The 24,026-nt window shown below is 37.1% G+C and overlaps 1 protein-coding gene across 1 annotated transcript in view; it reads right to left on the reverse strand.

The window, feature by feature from the left end:
• Positions 1 to 895: 895 nt before the first annotated feature.
• ESF1 (ESF1 nucleolar pre-rRNA processing protein homolog) overlaps positions 896 to 24,026 on the reverse strand; it is a 59,888-nt gene continuing 36,757 nt past the window's right edge. The window contains exons 9-14 of the mRNA XM_082645901.1: positions 16,040 to 16,161; positions 13,433 to 13,520; positions 6,257 to 6,339; positions 4,701 to 4,847; positions 2,563 to 2,858; positions 896 to 2,049 (exon numbers count right to left, since the gene is read on the reverse strand). Coding sequence (XP_082502027.1) covers positions 2,565 to 2,858; positions 4,701 to 4,847; positions 6,257 to 6,339; positions 13,433 to 13,520; positions 16,040 to 16,161 — 734 coding nt within the window. The 3' untranslated portion in view covers positions 896 to 2,049; positions 2,563 to 2,564. The remainder of the gene's footprint in view (positions 2,050 to 2,562; positions 2,859 to 4,700; positions 4,848 to 6,256; positions 6,340 to 13,432; positions 13,521 to 16,039; positions 16,162 to 24,026) is intronic.

Consider the following 24,026-nt stretch of genomic DNA (forward strand, 5'->3'; position numbering starts at 1 on the left):
ATAAAGGAGGTGGCTGAAGGTATGGGCTCTGGATTTGTTGCTTTGCATTCGAAAGGCATGCTTGTGCGCAAGTTATTTACTAACTCTGGGAACTGGCCAGCCCTGGGAGGGGCAGTCTCTGTAGGAACAGCAAGGACCCACCCAGTGGTCAGAGGATCAGAATACAGAAAATAAGACACGATTAAAAGACAGCCTTGCCTTGTTCTCAATCTTAGGCAAACATTCGGTCTAAGTAGGCTAATTGTAGGGTTTCTGTCATGCTCTTTATCAAGTTAAGCAGTTTCCCTCTATTCCAAAGTTGTTTTTATCATGAATGGATGTTAGATTTTGTCAAATACTTTTTCTCATCAATTGATATGATCATATACTTTTTCTTCTTTAGCCTGTTAATACAGTGGATTACGTTGGTTGATTGTGGATGAACCAGTTTTGCATACCTGGAATTAAACTCCCTTGGCCATGGTGTATAATTCTTTCTATACATTGGCAGATTCAATTTGTTAATATTTTGTTGAGGTTTTTTATGCCTAAGTTTGTGAGACATTAATTCTCCAGAAGCAATCTCATTTCTATATATTAACAATAAATACCAGTCTGTAGATTTTCTTTACTTGTACTGTCTTCATCCGGTTTTGGTATCAAGAATACCAACAACAACAAACAATCCAAATAAATGTGACCTTAAGAGTCACCCAAACTACCCTCACATTGTTTGTTGAATTATGACAGTGGCCATTTTTTTATCCTGAGTTTTACTACCAGTAATTATTTATTGAGAACCTAACATTCTTAGTGTATTATGTTTATTTAATGCAGTACCTGACAATGCAATTCTCATTTTTTTTCCTACTTAAAAAATATCAATTCTTTGAGAAAAGGAGCCAGGGCTGTGCAAAGCTTATATGCTCAATTTATTTGTTATAATCAATCATGTGCCTGACTAGTAAAATGAGATTTACAATTAAATACAGTGACTTAACAACAAAGGGCTCAAAAACAAAAATCCAAACCAAACCAAAACAATTAAAAAACCAAGAGTAAGTTTCATAGGAATCTTAAAATCAAACTGAGTAATCCCCACACTGTGATTAAAGTTTAAAGTCTTTTTCCTTGCATAAAAATGAAACATGAAAAAGTATACAATTATAGACTATATTCAAAAATATATTAAGATTCATGATCTTCTAGTGATAAGTACATAAATACTGCTTTATTTGGCTGAATTACCTAACAATGTTATTAGCACTTTATGATAAGAACACGCAAGAGGGAAGAGATATGGGAACATATGTATAACTGATTCACTTTGTTATAAAGCAGAAACTAACACACCATTGTAAAGCTATTATACTCCAATAAAGATGTTAAAATAAAAAAAAACCACCATTCCCTGCACAATACTCTGCATTTTTCTGTTATTATGAGCTATTTTAGATATCCTCTTTTTTCCTTCCCCTTACATAGACTGTTTATACGCCCTTATTATCTTGATATCACTCTGAGTCTTACATCCTTTTATTCTTGAAAACATACTACGTTGGCACGCTTGAATTTTTGTACCAATAATGTCAAGTTTACTATTAACCACAAACCTGGCCAAACTCCTACTGCCTTTCAGAAGCTACCATATTTATCATTCATTCCAAGTGACTATTTTGGTTTTTATTTTCATTTATTTATACAGCACACCTAATTCTTCTAAGTGGTCAGTTAAGAGTTTACAAAACCTAGACCAGATGAAATCCAGGAGTACTAAGGCTTTGAAGGTGTGTTTTACTTTAATTTTAGAAAGAATTAAGATTCCTTAAACTCTATAGCAGCATACTCATCCTTCCAAGCATTCCAAAACTCTGAAGGGCAGACAGAAGAATTTTCTGTTACTACAAACATAAAAATCATTGCAGAGCTCATGAACATTTCAAATATAATTATGAACAATGCAAACCTGGAATTGCCTTTCCATGGAGTTGTCCTCTTAAAGAGTTAGTCAGTTTTTCAGATATTTTTCCAGAGAGTAGTTTACTGGAGGTGAATAAAATGAATTCAGTGCTATACAAAATAATAAAAATTTTTATTTACAAATTAATAAACAAACTATAAAAAACATGACCAAACAACAAAGAAAGTTATTGGCTTCTATTCATTATGGCTAGAAATATAAATTATTTAAACAAGTATCTAAATCTGCCTCCTGCTTCCAGATAAATTAATGTATTGCATATACATATTTTCAACTTGTTCCTAACTCTTATTCAGACTTAAGACTAGGGCACTCCTCTATTTTTTAAATAGAATTGTAAACAGTCTTTAAAAAAAGCTAGAAGAGTAATAAATATAAAAATTTTATAAATCCTATAATCTGGATTATGATTAATCTGTGGAAATACACAGTACGAATCTATCAATCATACACAATTAGGTCTAATTGTTATATACGGAAAAAAAATTTTACAACGGTCAGTTTTTATTCATATTCTTGAAAGGTACAGCACTGTTCCCAATAAGTATTCCTTCCATCACTTCTGTATACTTTATACATTCTCAATCCAAAAAGAAACTTACACCTATTTGACTTTTTGCTTTTTTCTTGCTTGAAACTGCTCTGTTTTGTTTTTTACAGATTTAATCAACATTGACAAGGCAGGATCAATGGATCTCTTGTGTGATTCCTTCTGAACTTCACTCTCTTTTTTCTTTATTGCCTGAGTAAGTTCTTGTTCTTTTTGTTTTCTCTGACGGGCTTTCTCCTCAAGGATTTTTTCCATAGCTTTTGTTTTCTTGAAATTAGGATCTGAAGGATCCAAATTGAACAAGTGGGAAGTATACATTGCCTGAAACCGTGCATCCTTAACATTGACCTGCAAATCCAAAAGGAAAACATAAATAAATAAAATTAGTAAACCAAAAGGCCCAGAAATGGGACCAAATTTCGAAAGTAAGTGAGTTGATTATATAAAATACAAACGTGGGCATTTTGCATTGATTCATTAGAAAGCTGTTCTCCCACAGATCTTCAATGGAGGTTTTGTGTTTTTTTTTTTGCGGTACGTGGGCTTCTCACTGTTGTGGCCTCTCCCGTTGTGGAGCACAGGCTCCAGACACGCAGGCTCAGCGGCCATGGCTCACGGGCCCAGCCACTCCGCAGCATGTGGGATCTTCCTGGACCGGGGCACGAACCCATATCCCCTGCATCGGCAGGCGGACTCTCAACCACTGCGCCACCAGGGAAGCCCTTCAATGGAGTTTTAAGGTTTACTCCTGAACCACAATGTGCAGGGCACACTGTTTTTAATCACACAATGACAATATCCTTGAAAGGGAACTATCGTAGTCTATGTATACAATGGCCTGGAACGACACCAGCCACTTAGACCGAGCATCTGGAGGAGGGGAGGAGTGACCACTGGAGTAGGCAGGCTCCTCCACGCTTACAGAGGTTTCAACCTCTTTCTGACTGGGATAATTAAGCCAGCGATGGTATCTCCTGCTGGAGTTTTATGCAGTCATTGCATTCTGAGTACATTAAACTTTTTTTCAACCTTCGTGCTAAAATGAGCAGCTACTGAGGGTGATTCATACAGCAAAAGACTTAAAGATTAAAATGGGAAAGATGGCACCCCTGAGACCAAGATCCGGTCAGACACAAGCCCCAAACTTATCCTTTATCTTTCTACAAAAACACTGTGGTCCTACATGTTAAGAGTGTACCCTTAACTCCAGCCAGGTCGTCAAGTATTGCCAGGCACAGGGGTGACCAGCCAGAAAGGGAGCATGACTCACTGCCACCCATCATTCCCATGGGAAAAATGAGTCCACCCAGAGATGGACTGTAGAGTTACCTAGTTATAGTAAGGACAACAGGCGTGATACCACCACCACCACCACCACGACACTCATGAAAAATGTTTTTATGCATGATGATTAGTGTGTGGAGACAGTTCTCTTATAGAAGATCTGACTACAAATCATTCTTTGTTTTTAACTTTTCATAAGAAAATCAATTCACCAAAAAGTTCAGTGGAACAGCACCACACATGGAGCTGACTTAACAGAAACCGGAGCTACACAGTGGTTTCAAAGTCCCTCTCCACGCTTCTTAGAAGTTATCTGTATGCCCCTCTCAATTCTCTAAACAACTTCAAAATCTCTCCCATCTTCTTCTGGGTCTATTCTTCCATGCTAATGGATGGAAGTCATCAAATAGTTCCTGGCAGCTGTTGTAGGTTTTCTGTACAGGGTTCAAACTCATGCATGGGGACTGTGTGGCCACTAGAAATATGTACTTAGCAAAAAGAAAGAAAAGAGGGAGCGATGGAAACAAGAAACATAGCAATTAAAAAAGCATGGCCTACTGCACTGGCCCTTGCACACAGACTGTGACGCAATGTGATGTGAACCTGCTATTTCTCAGTCAGGCTTAATGATGCAGAACTTTCCCAGCGTGAGCATCACAGTGCATGTGATTCTAACACTAAAAGCTACATATTTTGGTGCAACGTGGCTACCAAAATGGAAGCCAACTACATCACCTGGTGCTCAACCAAAGAAACACCCCATGGATGAACTGGCTGTGTTGGACTGAAAGATGGTAGCTTTGGCTCCACCATGGGCCCTTCCTAAGACGCTCAATTTTTATCTCCAGAGCTGACTTTAGATTTAACACCAGCTTTAAGAGGATAATGACTTTTGTCCCTGGTTACCTCAAAGTCATCCTCCAATAATTCCTTCTTCTTCATAAGCTGTTTTTTCTTCTTTTTGCTCAGATTCTGGTGCTCCACAATCTTGTTATAATTGAAGTGTTTCTTGCTCTCTTCCTCCTCATCCATCACGAGCAAAGCCATTTCAGCCTGTGAGAGAAAAGAGTTCAAATATACAACAGTGCTTTTCTTTCCCTAAACAGGAGTATAGGGCACAGATATCCCCCCAGGAAAGGAAAACCAAGCCACCAATGCTCTGGGATAACACTTGTCATCCGTAAACTGATTGTGGATTACCAGAACTCAAAACGAAACCCAGAGATCTCCATACAGTAATGGGTATAATTTTTAGAAGCAACATCACTGGCAGCAGGAAGCTTTATCTAAAAACCAGACCATATTTCACCTAGTGTAACTGGTTAGTAGGCTGTAGAAATAAGAGTCCTCAGGTCCGCCCAAATAAAAATTTCTCATTTTCAGTTTGTTCTTTTTAAGCAGACACTAAATCTAGCAAACATGTAGTATTTTGTGATACAAACTAGATTTTCCAAACGTGCTTTAGGAACAAGGAATTCCTTTTTTCTTTTGCTTTTTTTTGGCCTTTACTTCTTCAATGCTGACACATTTCTATGAAGGCAGGATCTTAATATTTGCTTCTGTAATCTAATATAATGCTTGTTTCCACTAAATAAGTATTTTCTACTGACCATGGGATTAAATGTAAACCTTCAAGAATCAAGTCAACAACCATGTACACTAGAGAAAATACAGAGTGTGCTATGAGATTCCTGTGAATCTTCCTCCATTACCACTTTAGACTGCTTTAATTATGTCTCCCTTCCACCACCGCTACCTGCAGTTGGCTTTCTTTTTAGAGCCATTTTCTACAAAAGAAAGGTATTCTTTTGCTCCTTAACTCTGTGAACATTCTGCATATGCAGTAAAACATGTATTAAGATGCAGAGTTTAGGTGACCAGTCAGGCTCCCTCCTAGACAGTGCTATGAACATCAGTCTTATGAACACTGTTGACTCCAATTCCTGTCTCAGCAAAAATACATATTACTCTGTGCCATGGATCTTTGGAGGCACTGAAGCATAAAATTCACTACACTTCCAAGAAAGACTAATTTTGTACACTAAATTTATGTTATTTTCAATAATAAAAAGAGAGAAATGAGCACTGAACAAGCCATAAAGCAAACCCTGTATTACAGGGTTTAAAACTTATGGCATTATTATTTTAAGGTTTGAATAGTACTATTTTTTTTTGGTCTCAGTTATAGTAAGGGTTTTTAATAATAAGATATTTTCCTCTTAATCACAAAGGGACATGCCTTGGGTTTGAGGTAAATTTTAACTTTGTACTAGCTGGATACTAGTTGGAGAAATTTGGTAAAAAGATGACATTTAAAAACTATGCTGCTGAAATTCTTATTTATAAATTCATAACTAAAATCAGTTATTTTTTTATTAGGGATACTGGAAACATATGGATAACTCCACTTGATCTGTACATATCAATTTTCCACTAAGCATGTAACCATGACCATGTTTTACCTTTTGTCTTTCTAGTTCAGCTTGTTCCTCTGGAGATGTGCCATCTTCTGCAGATTTTGTTGATTTCTTCTTTTCTTTTATACCTGGCACAACAAACCAACATAGGAGGGTTAAAAATTATAAGACTATCACAGCAACAATCTGTTTATACTATTTTAAAAATTTTGTTTATAACAAAAATGCAAGGTATCTATCAATAAATATATAGAAACTAAAGAAAGTAAAAATATATTACTTAGATGACTATGGGTATGAATGGAATAATAATAGTCTGGAGGGGATAAGTGAATATTACAAAGAAGGAATTTCTTCTGAAAGTAATGTATAATTATATATACATCAGCTAAAAAGAAAAATCATAAGATCATTTCAACAGATATAGAATAAGTACTTGATAAAATTCAACATCCACTCATGACAAATATATACATTTAATAAAACTCTATTCAAGGAAATCTTTACAAAGATTAACAAGACAGATTTGATATACATGTAATACAGTGTGCTGAACTGTATTACAAAGTGAAAACAAAAACACTGTACTACATAATGAGAAAAATAGAACAGTTGGCTTAGTATGTAATAAAATGTAGCATCATACATCACTGGAAAAAGAAAGGATTATTCAATAACTAGTGCTAGGCAATTTGTTTTATTCTGCAAAAAAAAGTTTGAGCTATAGACACATCGCATAATGTACAGGAAAATAAAATGCAGATGTATTAAAGAGTTAAACATTAGAAAAAAAAACCCTATGAGAAAATACAGGGGAACAGCTACCTGATCTTAAATAGAAGGAATGTTTTCTTAGCATAAGAATAGGAGAAATCACAAAGGGAAAAAAAACAAAACACAGGTAATTTTAATATATAAACTCTTAAAACTCATCAGCAAAATGAAAAATTCATCTCTATAATGACAACTTGACAATAACTACCTGTAAGTAAAAGTTTAACAAAACCCTTTCTCTTTCTCTAAAGACAAATTTGATCTTTGTTTAACTTTCTAGTTCTATTATTATTAAACAAAATTACTCATGGTAAAACTGGCTCCTGAGTAGAAAACTGACTATATTTTCAGGGACTCAGGGACTTCTGGAGACCACAAGGTGTCAGATGAGGAGATGCTCTCGTCCTGAACGAGAGGCAGTAACACACGGCAGTTAAGGGCACTTGACTCGGGAGCAGCTGGCCTGGGTTTAAATTCTGGCTCAACTACATTCTAGCTGTAGCAGTTTGTGCTTGTGTCCTTATCTGTAAAGTGGGGATTATAATACTTGCATCTACCTCCTAGGGTTATTGTGAGGACTAAATACACTAAAAAACGTTAAGAGCTTAGTTAATGCCTGGCACATGGTGCTATAAACTGCTTGCTATCACTGTTATAATAGTCTGACAATACATATATAAGGTATCTTGGGTTCCTTGGTGATCACGCAGATGCTTTGATTTTTCTTCCTTTTTTTGTCTGTTGGGAGGGGTTCAGGGAGAATTGGTGTCAAAGTATGAAGAACTACTCTGAAGAGTAAGAAGGTTCAGAATCCACAAAGACATGTTCTGTTACTCTAGAATGTTATTACACAATCTCAACCTTCTCTGAGCTGCTGGACACTGTCTTATTTGGATAAGTTGAGTTCTGTCCTTCCAAATGCAGAGAAACCAATGGTCTCTAAAGTATTAACAACTATTAATGCTTCTGCAGCACTTACTAGGCACCAGAAAGTACTGCTGTTTTATTCCATTTTATACAGGAACTGCTTTAGTCCTCACAACAATGCTATGAGGTAGATTCTGTTATTACAATCTTCACCCTGTGGGTGAGGAAACTGAAACACAGAGAGGTTAAGCAATTTGTCTCAAGGTGAGTAAGTAAAGGAACCATGATTCAAACCCGAGCACTCCAGCTCAGGCTCTCTGTTAATCACCCACACTTCACCCCTTCGCTATCAAATGTCATTCTCCCTGGAAGAGCCGTTTCCCATTTAACATGCATTTTGTTGTAAAATAATAAAGCAAAATTCACAGAACATATAATGATGGCTGAACAACCGCAGCTAATGGGGGATAACAGGAAGTAGAGAGAAGCTTTAGAAGCTGCTCCACGTGCACTAGCCCTGCCACACTAAGGCAGCCCTGTCCACCTGAGAGAACACACCTGCGCATAAGTGTGGCCTCGTTCACCCCTCACTGCTACCAAGGCGTCTGTCTGCACTTTTAAGAAGAAATATCATTGTATGTAGCCCTTCCCCTAAGTGAGACAGTGCTCCTATCTCAAATGTTTTTCAGGGAATGATGTATCTGCTTTAAGATTATAACCTTTTCTCTGTTGTAAGTATGTGCACGTATTTATACATATAAATATCATCAAGGTTCCACTTTCTTAGGGTCTGACTCCCACACCCTAAGTTTACCTCTGCTCTCTTAAGGCAAGAGCTCCTTTTGAAGTGAAATGGACAAGTGACATATGCAGAAGATCATTCTGTGGCAGGGGAAAAGAATCAGGCTGTATATGATTAATACATAAAGGAGATAAAGATCTTCACATACAGCTGTGGGAAATAATTTCAAAGAGCCCACAATGAACTGTTCCGGATTTTATAACAACCTGGTGAAAAGCCATAAAAATAAACTTGAAAGGAAGACTTCAGCAAGAGAGGAAAAAAATCTCCAAGACGGTCGGGGCTAAAAATGATATCCAATTTTAGTGTGATGAAAATTTCTTTGCTCATGAAGAATTTACTGTGTGCTACATTGAACTGTTTAGTCAGAAGATAAATAATGTGTAGAGACCCTTTCTGCACTGTTAACAAGATCATATTAGGTGGGCATATCTTTATTTTTTTTAAAAAGCACTTAAAAAAAAAGGCATTTTCCCTTTGGAAAGCTTTCAGACCTAATTTAGTGAAGAGTACTAGGGAAATGAAAGTCCCTGTTCTGAAATGTTATCTTTATTTTTCAGTGAATCTTTTGGCAAGTAAGAGTCCACATCTCCTGGGACTGTGGCAAAAAGGACATATAGATGATTCTAATAAGCTGAATATTAACAGAGACTTGAAATCGGGTGTTAGGGTTTTATAGTTAAAAAAAAAAATCTGGGCTTCCCTGGTGGCACAGTGGTTGAGAGTCCGCCTGCCGATGCAGGGGACACGGGTTCGTGCCCCGGTCCGGGAAGATCCCACATGCCGCGGAGCGGCTGGGCCTGTGAGCCATGGCCGCTGAGCCTGCGCGTCCGGAGCCTGTGCTCTGCAACGGGAGAGGCCACAACAGTGAGAGGCCCGCGTACCGCAAAAAACAAACAAACAAACAAACAAACCTCTAAACAAGCCTTACTGAGGTCACTATCCCTTTAAGCAAAAAAATGTAACAATACATCCATGGAAAAAGATGTGTTGCAAACAACTGATCTGTAAAAGGAATATCTGTAAAAGAAATTCCATTTTCCATTACTTGTAATGTCAGAGAATTGTTCCCATAAAAAAGTTCTTCCAGAGTGTTCAGTTGAGAGCTTCTTGTGAGAGAGCAGTTAAGAGAATTCACTGGAGGGCAGACTGCTCTCCGTACTGACCAGACAGGAGTGGTAAGCCCCCTAGCAATTAACTCTTTAGCAGCAAGTTCCTGCACCCAAGATCACTTGTCCATCATCAGATAATACAGTCCGTTAATCTTCCTCTGGACTGAGGAGGCATTCTGGCTTTGCTTGGAAAGCCAGCAAGTCCTTGTTTCCAGCTCTTATACGTATGGATCCTGGCTCTGGCTTTGGTCTTTACAACGCACTTGCAGAGTTACAAAACGTAAAAGGGAGCCATTAGGATTCAGGTTCTACCATCTACAACTGGCCCTTGTGCAATTCAACCATGTTTTCAGTTCACCCCTCTATAAAGTGGGCTAAAGTTTGGATTAGAGGATAGAATGCACATAAGAGCATTTGTAAACTGTAAAACTACGTATGAGCAGTATACTGTAAGCACCCAGCATACTGGCTGAATGAATCAAATATGTGTGCCTTATTATTAGATTTTTATGGTGGTTTATCAAATATCTAAAGTTGTCAAGACAAAGGATACATTCTAATAGGGTATATTTAACATGTGATGTACTTTATTTCACTCCTACTTCTTCAAAAACAAAATCTTATCAAACAGTTTATGCAATTAGATAGCACTAAGCAAACTTTTCCAATACTTTATTTCTACAAGAAAAAATAACTTTTAACTCATTCTAGAAATACATTTTCAAAACTCTCATCTAATACTGAGTTTGCAGTTTAAAAAAAAATAGAAAAATTATAGCAAATTTACAGTGTAGGGGGTAAAAAATAAAAGGAAAAATTAGAAAAGATTTCTAGTACTCATATTGGCTCCTAACCCGAGCCAAACACCAGGTCTGGCATCAGTAAGTGAACTCAATTTCTCCATATTTTGAAGAGTGTGTAAGTTTAGCTCTGGGATTGCCTAGGGCAAAGGTGTCCTGGCTTAAAATGTCTCTGTTCTGCTCAACTGTGGAGCTGAACTATACACCCTTCCAAACACTAATGCTTTTCCTCCTATTTCATGGCGGTTCCTTCTGTTTCATAAACTTTCCCCCTACCTTCCAGGTAGTACCTTCTCCAGGACAGAGTACCTTACGCAGCCTCCTGACCTCAGAGCCCAAACCTGCACCTCCCTCTCTTACCAATGCTTTCTACCCCTCGTTCCATGGTTTGAAATACTATTTAGAGGCTACTGATTCCTAAGTCGGAATCTAGGAGTTATGCTAAATGCCTTCCTTATCCAAATAAAAAGATGGGCAAGTCTACCTCCAAAATATATCTAGAATCCCATTTACTTTTCTCCTTCCAATTCCATTACTGTCGTGCTGTCTAGACCAACCATCACCTCCAGACCTCTACAAAAGCCTGGTCTCTCAGCTCTCACCAATGCCTTGCTTCAATCTCTTCTCTTTGCAGGACCCAGAATAGTATGTTAAAATGCATATCACATCACGTCACACCCTTGCTTTAAGACCCTTCACCGGCTTCCCACTGTCAGTAGAGTAAAATCCAAATTTGTTGCCGTGACACAAGGCCCTGCAGGGTCAATCCTGTGTCCCAGCCTGGCCTTATACCAAACTGCCCCTCTGACCATGCTCCAGCCACACTGGTATCTTTCAATTTCTCTGACACCCGTTCTTTCTCACCTCATAGCTGTTCTACCCATTCTCCCCTCATTTGCAATGCTCTTCCCCAGCTCTCTCTGCCTGACTCCTTCTCATTCTGCAGGTCTCAGCTCAAACGTCACCATCTCAGAGAAGCTTGCTTTGCCCACCCTATATAAAGAAAGCTACTCTCCTTCTTCCTCCCAGTTCTACACTCTATATTACCCTATTTATTAGTTCCTTTAAAACACTGATCATATTTGCATAATATTCTTATTTGTTTACCTGTTTAGCATGTCTTCCCTAAAACTATAACCTACTTAAAGGATGTAACTTAGCTTGTATTATTCGTATCTCTAGCCTAGCAGAGTGCTCGGCAACTTGTAGGCACTCAAAAATATTTATTGATAGAATGGATAAACATGTCAAGATACCATTTTTTAGTCCTATCTAAAAAAAAAAAATTCACTCTTTTGTTTTTCTTTTTCCTTAAAACAACTTAAGCCCAGATATAAATAATTATTCCTAGAAAGTATGCTGACATCAAAAGTATATCGAAAGCAAGCAAATGTAATCTGCATTTTCCCTTGGAACTTTGGATACTAACTTTAGGGAAAACTATTCACAATTTAAACGTGCTGATTCCAAGAAACAAGCTACCCAAGCCACCAAGCTATTTAACTTACTCTTTGAATCCTACCCCGAGTTCTGCAGTTTGACCAGATTTCACATGCCAAATGAAGCACTTTGGAATGAGAACAAGGAAACTATAATGCTTCGCATTTCTCTGTTATAAACTTGGTTTCCTGAAATCGGAGGATAAGGCTAAAATCCATCATCTTCTAGAAATGACTGCTCAGGTATGATAAAAAGCAGAATATGCTGTTTCCATTTCCCTTTCCAATTCCTAAGAATCTCACATCCTATAATAGACTTTATTCATCTTGATCTCCTTTTCATCAATAGAATGTCAGTGATAAAAGGCTATAACAACCAGGAAATAATTTTGAGCAATTTTGACTTTCCTGTTGAGAACTATTCTGGCCCACTAGTCACAAGGGACAAGAAGCAGGGAAACTTCATAAAATCCTTCTCTTTACAATGCCAGCTTGGAGTTGCTCCAGGACCAAGCCTTTGGGGTTCATGTGTGTGGTATGCAGAGCAGGGGAAGGCAAAATGCATGAGAACAAATGGAAAATGCTTACAGTGGTCCTTCACTGACTTGTGCAAGTATGGCCTGAACCTTACCACACACTTTTATACACACACACAATTTATACACACCAAAAAGGTAAGAATGAAAGCATTCAGGAAAGAATGACCGGTGCATGCGCAATGGAAACAAAGCTCCCTGGATATAGGAAGTCAGATACCTGATAGTTTAGGGATTCAAGGAAAAAGGGGAGGAAGCTGGCTTTCAGCTACAATGAAGCTAATAATGAGGCAGAATAAATGAAAAGGGGATAAAATGAAACATAGATGCTTTTGTCTATTTGAGCCGAAAAGCTTTCATACTATGAATGCAACCCTGTTTCACACATGTAAATCATGTTAAAATTAAAAAAATTATACACATAAGCACAAATATATAAACAAATTTATTCCATGCTTTCCATTCTTCATAGCCTGTGCAAAGAGGATGTAGAATGGATGTGTTATAATAAAGCAGTGAAAGCACTCAAAAATATGACTTCCTTTTTTTCCTCATCCTTTTATAGTCAATCTGTCTATAAGGATATCTCCCAGAAAGGCATCTCCAGTAAACTGTTAAATTAATCATATTACCCAAAGCTTCATATAATGAAATTATTTCTTGTAGGTACAGGGGGCATGCTGACCCCTCCTAATACAATCAATGGTTACATCCCATAGGACAAACTTGCTTATAAGCCACTAGGGAGCTATAAAAATTCTAGGAATTTTATTTTTTAATTTTTTTTAGTGAAACAAAGTGTTTATCAGAAGGAAAAAGAGTATGTGTGAATAGGCACACACAGGCGGACTTTAGATTCCAAGTGAAAACTACAAACATGGGCTGGCTTACCTATTTTTTTAGCTTCTTCGGCAAAGTATGGGTCATTCATATCAACATCAGAGGGAACTTCATCTTCACTGGCCTCTTCAGCAAGAGCCTTAAAGTTGAATATAAAAATACATACAGTTTATTATAAGGACCAAAATATATAAGCGTGAAGAAAAACCGTACTTCTTTTAAATCAAGCAGTTCAATCTAAAATTAAAGTAGTTTTTTAAATGGATCAGTTTATAAAATAGCTCCTGAGTAACTCTTTTGTTTGTTCAACAAATACTTATGGAATACTTAATAAATGCAGGGACTATGTAGGGCTTTTGAGAGAAATGAAAGTTATCCGATACATGGTTTTTGTCTTCAAAAATTTTACAATCTATTAAAAGAAGCTATAGACACATAAACAGACATATATGTAGTAATAGTAATAGTAATTCAAGACAGGAAGTGCCAGAAGAGACAAAAATAAAATACAGACATTCAAGGAGAAGAATACTTTGAGATGGATGATCAGTGAAGAGAGGTGGCCTGCCTCATCTCTCACGAAACTGAGAAATGGCAGTGATTATCAACAGCTTGAAGTACTGCATTGTGGGTTATCTTTTAAATCATTAAAGCAATTCACCTGCTGGTTATTTAAAGAAAATGATAATGAACTTCCTGTTCTCATCACCCAATTTCAACAATTACCTTGTTTTATCTATAATCCACTCAAGAAAACTTTTGTGTTATTTTTAAGCACATCTGTTGGTTACATTTTCCCTAATGAAATCTGAACAGTTTACTAAATTAGTATATTTAAATTTTAAAAATCAAGTCTATAAAATACACAGAACATATGCAAACTGAGATCAGACTAACCAGATTGAGTTTATCCCCAGGAATCTAAAACATGAGTCGTTTCAACAAAAACATTTAGAATGCACATTGCTAAACATCATCCTACATGCTGAAGAAGACCCACCAAGCTCTAAAGAATATTCATTTTGATATTACTATCCTTTTAAGAACAAGGGCTTCTAAGAATTTTTTCACCAAACTATTTTAACCGATTCATCAGTAATATGATGTTCCTAACAAAGATTATGAAATATTTATATAGCTAACCACACATTTATTCACATTTTTTAAACTGTTTTTTTTAGATCTAAATTACAGTATATCAACTATGGCATATAAACGTATTCATTTCTTTAGTAATAATTTCTCAATAACAAATTGAAGTCACAAAGAGGAAAAGGGGAAAAAGTATTTTTAACTTGAATTCTTGAAACTCTTCTATATGTGAAGAACCTGGGGAGATGGAACAGATCTGCTGGAATCACCAAGTCTAGTACAGAGCTGAGTCTAGAACAAACTGGGCACTCAACCAATGTATTTTTAATATTATTGATAAAATGAGTCCAGTCTAAGCCCAATGAAGGGAAAGCGTTAAAGCAGAAGATAATCTCAAAGCACCAAATGAAAATCAAAGACAATAGCCGCTAAAGATCTCAGAAAAGAGTGACTACTTTATTGACCCCATAAAGACCCATTTGTTAAGTCTTCCGATAAACTGATGGCTTAATAACTTGTGGAATTATTCCATTTAAAAGATATTTTACTGCCTGAGAGAGGCAGTATATCAATGGGGGCAGGGCTCTTACCTCATTTCCTCATTTTACTATCCATTTCCAAAAACACTGAGTATAACGGGAGTTCAAAAATCACTCCATTGCATCATTCAATTTTGTAGCCCTCTTTCCATACTGCAGCTCTTGTACCAAAAGAACAAGCTTACATCACACAGAGAGAAACAACACAATACAGTAGCAAGAGCACTGGAGCAAGAGATCTGGATTCTGGTCTCAGCTTGGCCATTAACAAGTTGTGTATCCTCCGACGAATCACTTAATTTCCTACAACTATAAAACGTCAGGGTTGGACTAAAACTAATCCTTTAAGATTCCTAAAAGTTGTAAAATTCTGTGATTAGTGATACCATCTTAAGACAATAAATGCACTGCTAGAATGCTGCATTTCATTGACAAGATAGAGTACTCTATTAGCAAAAACCCTAAGTGGTCTCTGCTATTACTAAGGACTCTAACTCTGGAAAGATATAAGTTATCCCTGAAGGAGTCAAATCAGATTTTTCAGACAACATATTAGCACAGAGAAAATATCCTTGATAAAGGGATCTAATGACAATATGATGTTAAAAGATCTATACAATAGAATAATACTGAAAAGTGAAAAACGCAGCTTGAGAAATGGAAATACAAAGAAAAAATTTCATTCATGTTGAAAATTTCTCTATGTATACATCCTCAAGTAAAAATGTCTGTATGTACCTCTCTTCCTCAAAAACACAGAATAGAATCAAACTGTCTTACATCTAGAAATCAACTAAACTATGCATTTTATTTAGGTAGCACATAAATGTAAAATATTAGAGCAAGGCAGTTAGATTAAATGATACAGGCTTAGGGTATCATTATGCAGCCTTGCAGAAAACACTTCACCCACCGCAGTGAGTCGTCACATTATGAGATACTGGATACCAAGCACCTGGTACCTTCTGATACTTAGTGGTTGCTCAATAATTATTCGGAATTATTCGGTCATGATTATCACTGATACCTTTTGTTTCTTTTTCAGTCTTTTTTTCTCTTTCTTCTTCTCTAAAAATTGTTCCCACGGGGTCAGTTTATCCTTTCCTTCCAATTTGTTTTTGACCATCTCTTCTGCACTTTCTTTAAGGCCTAAGAGAAAACACAGATAGGTTAGTTTAAAATGTTATAGCTTCATTCACTTAAAAATGTAATTTACCAAAAAAGGTATTTTACATATATTTACTAGAGAAACAAGATAAAATGCAACACTACAATGTCACAGAGTAATGTAGTATCAATCTATATCAAAGCTATTTCCCAATAACAAATGACAATAAACCTAACCAAACCGAAATGAACAAACCAACTCAGCAAATAAATATATGGTCAAGCCACTAAAGAAAACTCCTTTATTTAAGCTCAAAATTCATTTCTCTGTACTTAATTGAATTGCTTGAGACACTAAGAAAAATTCTGGAACAAAATCTTCTCAGGATATGACTACTAATTAATCTTGGGTAACAAAAGGTAAGTGGTCTTTAACATAATTATTTCTACTTGCTTCTTTGCCCAAGTAAAAGACTGTATTCCCTGGAAACTACCAGTGACTAACAAAAATTGATTAGTAAGGCAATCCCCGTTGAAATGCCCCAGGAAGAAAGAATTCCTGTAATTTCTCCTCAAGAACTCACTCTGTGAATCCATATCTTTAAGATCAAAAGGAGTATCAAGTTCAGATTCCACCTTGTATGTCTAAGTTCTTTCAATGATGTTATTCAATCATGTAGTTATCTCTCAAGGTCCTTGTTCATTATACTCTGCAGTTCCTGATTCATGTGTCTAGGTGGCTTATGAAATAACTAGAGTGGGGTGAGAAGAAAGAAAAGGCCCCAAGGCTGATCTATCAGTTCATGAAGACCTCATTACTGTCAAAGTAAAGGAAATGTGACCATTCTGTTATCCCCTTTGATAATACAGATGTTTGTTTTACTTTGTAGTGTTTTGGGGAGGTCATGGTTGGGTTTGGGGAGAGGGAGTTTTAACATTTAGAGGACACAAAATCCATTAAAAAATTAATGGAATGAATCTAGAGACAAGGTCAACCCAGATTATCTTTCCAGATACATTCTAAATTCTAAGAAAGTGAAAACCATCCTAAGGATATAATAACTCCCCTTTCCCCTGATGAGTATACTGAGACTGAGAACGTTCAGCAACTTGCCTAAGAACACACAACTAGGAAGCCATACAGCTACAATTTTAACTCCTAATTGTCCTCTATACTATTACTAGATACATCTGAAATGCTGGTTTGATCTAAAATAAAGAAATGTATAGCCCACGAATAAAATCTAAAGCTTTGGGCCTCAGGTTCCTTATCTGCAAAATGAGGTTGGTCTGGATCAGAAGCATGCAACTCCCTCCTCCCGCATACACCTTTTTTCTCCTAAAAGAAAATATTTGGTAGAAGTTCAAATACACAAAACAACTAAAAGTGGTGCTTTGGGTCCTGAGCCCCAAAGAATAGCAGAAACAGCTGGAACAGATGAGCTATAAGGTCCCCTCTTTGGCTCTTAAGCCAAGACTTAATCTCTAAATTTCTGTAAGTTAGAAAAGTATTAAGGTATATGCATACTCAAGGTTATGGAGATTTGTTTTCATAACATACTGCTGGTATGCCTGATTTATGGGATACTCTCTGATTTACAGGATGCCAAATCAGAAACACAACTCTCAATTCAAAAATGTTTCTTATAAGAAAAACACAATCACTTTACTAAACAGTTTTCAGGAGAAATGTGAACTGTATAAAACATGTCCAGATCTCTGACTGAATCAACAGATACATAGCACCTTAGGAAATGTAAACTTGGATCCTCATTTGGGAGAAAGGAGCAAATCCTGACAAAACAAGTTGAGTTTGAACAGCAAAATAAAACAATTTATATATTATGCCTGTGGGTCAGCACACAGTCCAGTCTCAGATTCTAAATGCACAGTACTGTGTTATTAAATATGATGTTTAAATAATAATCATTAAGGTATTCTAATTTCTCATACATTAAGAAAGATTTTATTACTCCAAAATACTAAATTAAGTAATGTATTTAGAGTGCTTTTTCCCCCCGCCAAAATGTATTCTCAGATTAATTTTAATCCTTGAAACTTAAACTCTACTTCTATCTCGGCATGGTGCTAAGAAAGGTGTTACTGTTTCTTTTAGGTGACTAGAACATTGGTTTAATGTGTCTCAATCTCTATGAACTACTACTCCACATGTGACTGGGTCTTGACATTTTGGGGGAATATGGATACCTTCAGAATTTGATAAGAACTATGGAATCTCTGGGACTTCCCTGGTGGTCCAGTGGTTAAGACCCCACGCTCCCAAAGCAGGGGGCCAGGGTTTGATCCTTGGTCAGGGAACTAGATCCCACATGCCGCAACTAAGACCCGGTGCAGCCAAATAAATAATTTTTTTTTTTTTTTTTTTTTTTTTTTGCGGTACGCAGGCCTCTCACTGTTGTGGCCTCTCCCGTTGCGGAGCACAGGCTCCGGACGCGCAGGCTCAGCGGCCATAGCTCACGGGCCCAGCCGCTCCGCGGCATGTGGGATCTTCCCGGACCGGGGCACGAACCCGTGTCCCCTGCATCGGCAGGCGGACTCTCAACCACTGCGCCACCAGGGAAGCCCAATAATTTTTTAAAAAATAATAATAAAATGTAAAAAAAAAAAAAAAACTATGGAATCTCTCTCTCAAACACTGTACTGGAAAAACTTGCATACAATGTTCAAAAGGTTATAGATCCTCAATGCTCATTTCTATGTAAGGATCCAAATGGCCTCAGGCAAACAGCATTACCAGGGCAACAGAGGTCTAGGGGAAGATGGGAGTCCACCTCCCACTATTTCAAAACTTATCACTGACATTTGTAGGTTCTACACCAGGGTTTCTCATTTCAGTACAACTGTCATTTTGGACCAGATAATTCTTTGTTGTGAAGGACTGTGCATTATAGCATGTTAAGCAATATATCTGGCCTATCCACACTAGCTGCCAGTAGCCCCCAGTTATGAAAACAAAAAAATCTATCCAGAATTGCCAAATGTCCTCTAGGGAGCAAAATCACCCCTAGTTGAGAACCACTGTCCTAGACAATGATTAGAAGTCATTTCTTTCCTTCCCTTTTTCCTCCCCTCCCCTTCCCTTCCCTTCCTTCATTTTTTTGTGAAGGAAGGTGCAGCGTTTATTGCAGGCGCCAAACAAGGAGTCCAGGGCAGCTAATGCTCAAAAAGCCTGAACTCCCCAATGGGTTTCAGCAAAGCATTTTTAAAGGCAAGGTGAGCGAGAGGCATCCCAGGGTATGTGATCAGCTCATGTACAATTCTCTGATTGGTTGATGGTGAGGTAACAGGGTACTGTCACAGGCATTAACATTATCAATCCTTAGGCACCAGTAGGTCTGGGGGCTATGTGCTCATGGTCATCAAATAGTTAATTTCTTCCATTTGGTGGGTGTTTTAGCATCTGTAAAACAACTCAGGAAATGTGCATTATATACTGTTATCTGCATACTTCAGAGAGGAGCTAAAGCAGAGGACATGGGGGAGGGGTCTGTCTTGGGAAGGCCCCATAGGGTCATGCTCAGTTACAGTAGGAAAAAGATACTGAGCCAAACTTCAGTCACCATTAGTTCAAGATACCATAGGTTGTTTCTGAGGGAACCAAAAGGTGATATAAATCTGTTTCAGGACAGGTGATAGGAAACAATTCTCCCCTTCTTGTTCTTTAAGCATTAGAAGTCATTTCTGAAGAGAAGGGCTATTTCATTATTTGTATCACATAAATTATGTATTATTTTTGTTTGGTACTTGATTATAATAATGTCTTTTTTTAGTTTAGAAGTTTCAACTGAGTATGCCTTTTCTTCCAACTCGAACAAAGGCAGCTGAAGTCACCTTCTTTTGTATTGCATAATATTTAGCATAGTGCCAGACACATAGTAAGTACTTAATAAGCACTTAATTGATCTTTCTTGAAGGAGGAATTCTTATTTCAAGCCAACTGTTTGATCTTTCATGTTTGGAACATAGTCTCTCCAACAGAAAATGAATCAAAACTTTAGGATCTAAATAAATGGCCTTTATCCCAAAGTGGTTCATGCATTTTTTTTTTAGGACCTATAGCTCTAAATAATTCATGAAATATCATTCTTGGGAAATATTTTTCTGGTATTTAGTTTGTTTACAACAATAAAGAAATAGTATCTTCAGTTAAATACAGTCTGTAATTTTTTGCCTGGCTCTCACTTAATACACCAAAATAGGAGAATGACAAACACATTGCAATGAATTAACACACCACTATGATAACTTAAAAATGCTTTGTTCTTGCTGTCATCATGAGGTCATTTAAATCTCCTGCCACGGATCACAGCTGTTTATGTTCTAAATTCTTAAAAATATGCCCATTCCAGAAGCTTCCTGGCATATGCACAAGAACATTCTTCAGACACTTTTAGCTTCATTTGAGAGCAGCCACTACGTGACTGAAAAACAACTTCATTATAAATGTCTAGTTTTGTGCGTTTGTTTTTTAAAAATTTAAGCATATAGGCAAGGACTGACGAATTAGTTAAAAATAACATCAATAACCCTACAAATAAGGGGTGAAAAATTCTTTTAAAACCAACCATGAGCACAGATGACTCAATTATAACAATAATAATTTAAACGCAATTCATTCAGACTTATTTTGGCAGTTTGCATACACACAAAAATTCTTTTAAATATCCTTTCAAAATCCACTAAAGTAAGAATATACATTTCTTCTGAACTTGCTCATTTGAAATTTTGAAGAGTCTTCAAGGGGCAGGACACGAATAACTTAAAATAACTCAACTAGGTACTATGGCTGGTTTTGTTTATAAAAACAAAATCCATGTTTTAAGATTTCTGATATAGGCTGAAACTGGCACTTTTTTATGTATGTGAGAACTTAGGATCCATTGAGAATACTTACGAACACTTATGGCTCAGTCTTTATTTATGTATGTTGTATGTTTAAATGAGACCATGTTAACACTCAATCCCAAAAGTACCCTTTAAAATGTAACTAACCACCATCACCAACTGAACTCCCAACTTGGAATTCCCTCGGGGTGTAACCATGCCCTGAGGAACACTGACATCAAAGGCACCCTTTCAAACTAGCCAGTTTTCCCCAGTGGTGCGGGGAGAGGGAAGGAGACATTTACTTATCCTTAAAGCATATCAGATAGCAAAACTATCAATCCTTTGTAATGAGAAAGATGAAGATTTGAAGTGTTTCGAACTTGGTTCAAGATTTGTTTAGAACATTGTGCAGACTTTGGTTCATAATTCGAACTTCTGTAAATCCCTCTCTCCTAAACTCTTACAGTGCCATATTCTTTTATTCCGCACTATTTATCACAGTTGCAATTTTATGTTTGTGTGATTATTCTTTTTAACTATTATTAAGGGTTATCACCCTTACTAGGTTGCAGACTCCATGACAGTAGAGGCCATGGCTTGCTTTTTTTCCCCCCACAAAGGTAACCCTATGGCTAGTGGAGGGCCAAGTACACAGCACATGCTGAATAAATGTCTGCTGAATGAATGGAAGTACAATTGAAAGGATACATGAGTCAAATTTGTTCCCAACCTTACAGACAGAGAGCAACAGTTCATGAAATTAAAAAGTAAAATAACAACTAGCCTTGGGAATAATAGTAAATAGCAAAATTCAGAGCCAACAAATGCTCCTTGTATGCACTTAATATTGTTAGAATACTGTTATATCTACTATATGGAAACAACACAGACAACTATAATAAAGATAATAAGGATAAAAGGGTAGTATAGGTAAGCTACTTAGACTGGGAATGGCTTCTCATATAGCATTTAATTCTTTCTCCTAAAACAGTCAATGAGGTATTCATAGAAGACACTCCCAAAGTATGTACTAAATGAAGAAATGTTAATGCTTTTTGTTGTTGTTCTTTGTCTAAAAGCTGTTTCAGTGGGTAGCAACTGTTTTGTATTTGCCTTGAATTTGAGCTTATCATTCTCTAACCTCTTCTGAATCTCCTTTTACCCTCCTGTAGAATGATGTCTTCCATTTGCAAGTATATTCATGTTACTGTGAATCAACCTGTTCCTGCTTCTTAGAATCAAATGTTCTTAAAAAGCTGACTTCAAATACAAGACATTTGGGCTTCATTAGGGAGCTATTGTTTCCTGTATTTGTCTGTACTTTATTTGTATGTCTTCTTTGCCTTTCAAGTAGTTTGTGATCACAATGTACGTAATAGCAAGCTGTCTTTAATACTAAAGTAAAATTCTGGCCAAGTCTGATGAAACTATTCTGCTCTTTAATTTGTGGCAAAGAAGACTGAAGAACTACTTGTTCTATTGTTATTTTTTATACATAATGTTTATAGACAAGGCAGAAAATAAATGAAAACTTTAATGAATGGGTAAGACGTAAGGAAACGATGGCAATTTTTTGGAATTTAGTCAAAATAAGAAAGCTCAAACAGAAATGTTACACTAGCTCAGAAGTAGGGAGTTTTCATTGGGGACATGCACTAATCTGCTCTGGTCTAGCATGGATCTTGGGCTGTTAGCCAAGGAGGCAGGAGGCAGGAGGCAAAGTTTGGAGCCCAATCATGATGGCAGGTCCCAGAGACCGCCACCATGAAGCCAGGATCCTTTAGTAGATGCTGCTCCTCCTCCAACAATTTAGAAGGGATACATGCCTGTTTGGGCTTTGGCCATGGGCAGAACAAGGGAAGTAAAAACACATTTTCCCCCCAGAGAATTTATAACCACAAGCCCACAAATCCATGGGTTTGTGGCTAGAATTCACACTATTTGTGTGGCCCCAAACACCCTAATCCAAAAATTTGGTTTCAATAGGTCCAGGATTGGAAGTGCCCTGAGGTACCTGGCAAGTACTCTCTAAAAGAAGTATTTTTTCTGACTCAGGCCTCTGAGAATTCCCATAGGTAAAGAAAGATCCAAGAACAATTAGATCACAATCAAAATTCAATATGAACCAGAGTAAGCTGAAACCAAGTAAGTCAGACCTATAAAGACTATAGATTTTGGAATTAACAGAAACAGAATATAAAATCAGCACATTTAAAAAAACAAAAGAAATTAAAAGATTATCAAAGGTATGAGACAGATTTGGGGAAGAAAAAAACGTTCCAGAAATGAAAAACATAACTGAAATTATAAAGTCAACCAAGTTACACAGCAGAGGTAAAGAAAAGATTGATGACCTGAAAGACAGAACTGAAGAAATTACCCAGCATGCTGCACAGATTCAAAGGTATGGAAACTATGAGTTAGATACAGAACGAGAAGGTACCACACATATCAAATGGCATTCCCAGAAGGAGAAAATAGAGAAGATGAGGAAAAGGTAATATTTTAAGAGAAAATGTCTGAGAAGTTCTCAGAATTTTAAAATGAATGGAAAGTTACTAATCTTCAGGATTCTGGGTATCCAATTAATTCTAAGCAAGAATAAAGGTACCAAGCAAAAAATTACCTACATATATCATAGTGAAACTCTAGAACACTGAAGTATTTTAAAAGCCAGGGATAAAAGACAGCACTGTGGAATAAGGCCAACCCTTTCCTGACAGGGTTCAGAAGTGGGCCCCTGGGCCCTGGAATTAAGACAGTGTATTCTTCAGTTACACAGGCTTCCTTACCTGTAAACTCACAGCAATAGGGCTCAAGGGGAAGCCCTGAGTTCACAGTAAATTTGCCCCTCCCCATCCATGGCAACAGCAGATACCCTTCCCTCCCTAATCCTCAACATTCAGCCTCACCACCAAAATCTTGAACCCAGCAGGAATAATCTCTCTGTGCCTTTTATCCCCTATTCATCTTAGTCACCACCCAAAGCCCCTAATCATCAGGTTCCCCCTAATCGCCCATGTTCTCATCCTCAGAAGTTAACTATACATCCACTCTCT

The sequence above is a fragment of the Mesoplodon mirus genome (genome assembly GCF_964341445.2).
Source record: "Mesoplodon mirus genome assembly, chromosome: 15".
Lineage (NCBI taxonomy): Eukaryota > Metazoa > Chordata > Mammalia > Artiodactyla > Ziphiidae > Mesoplodon > Mesoplodon mirus.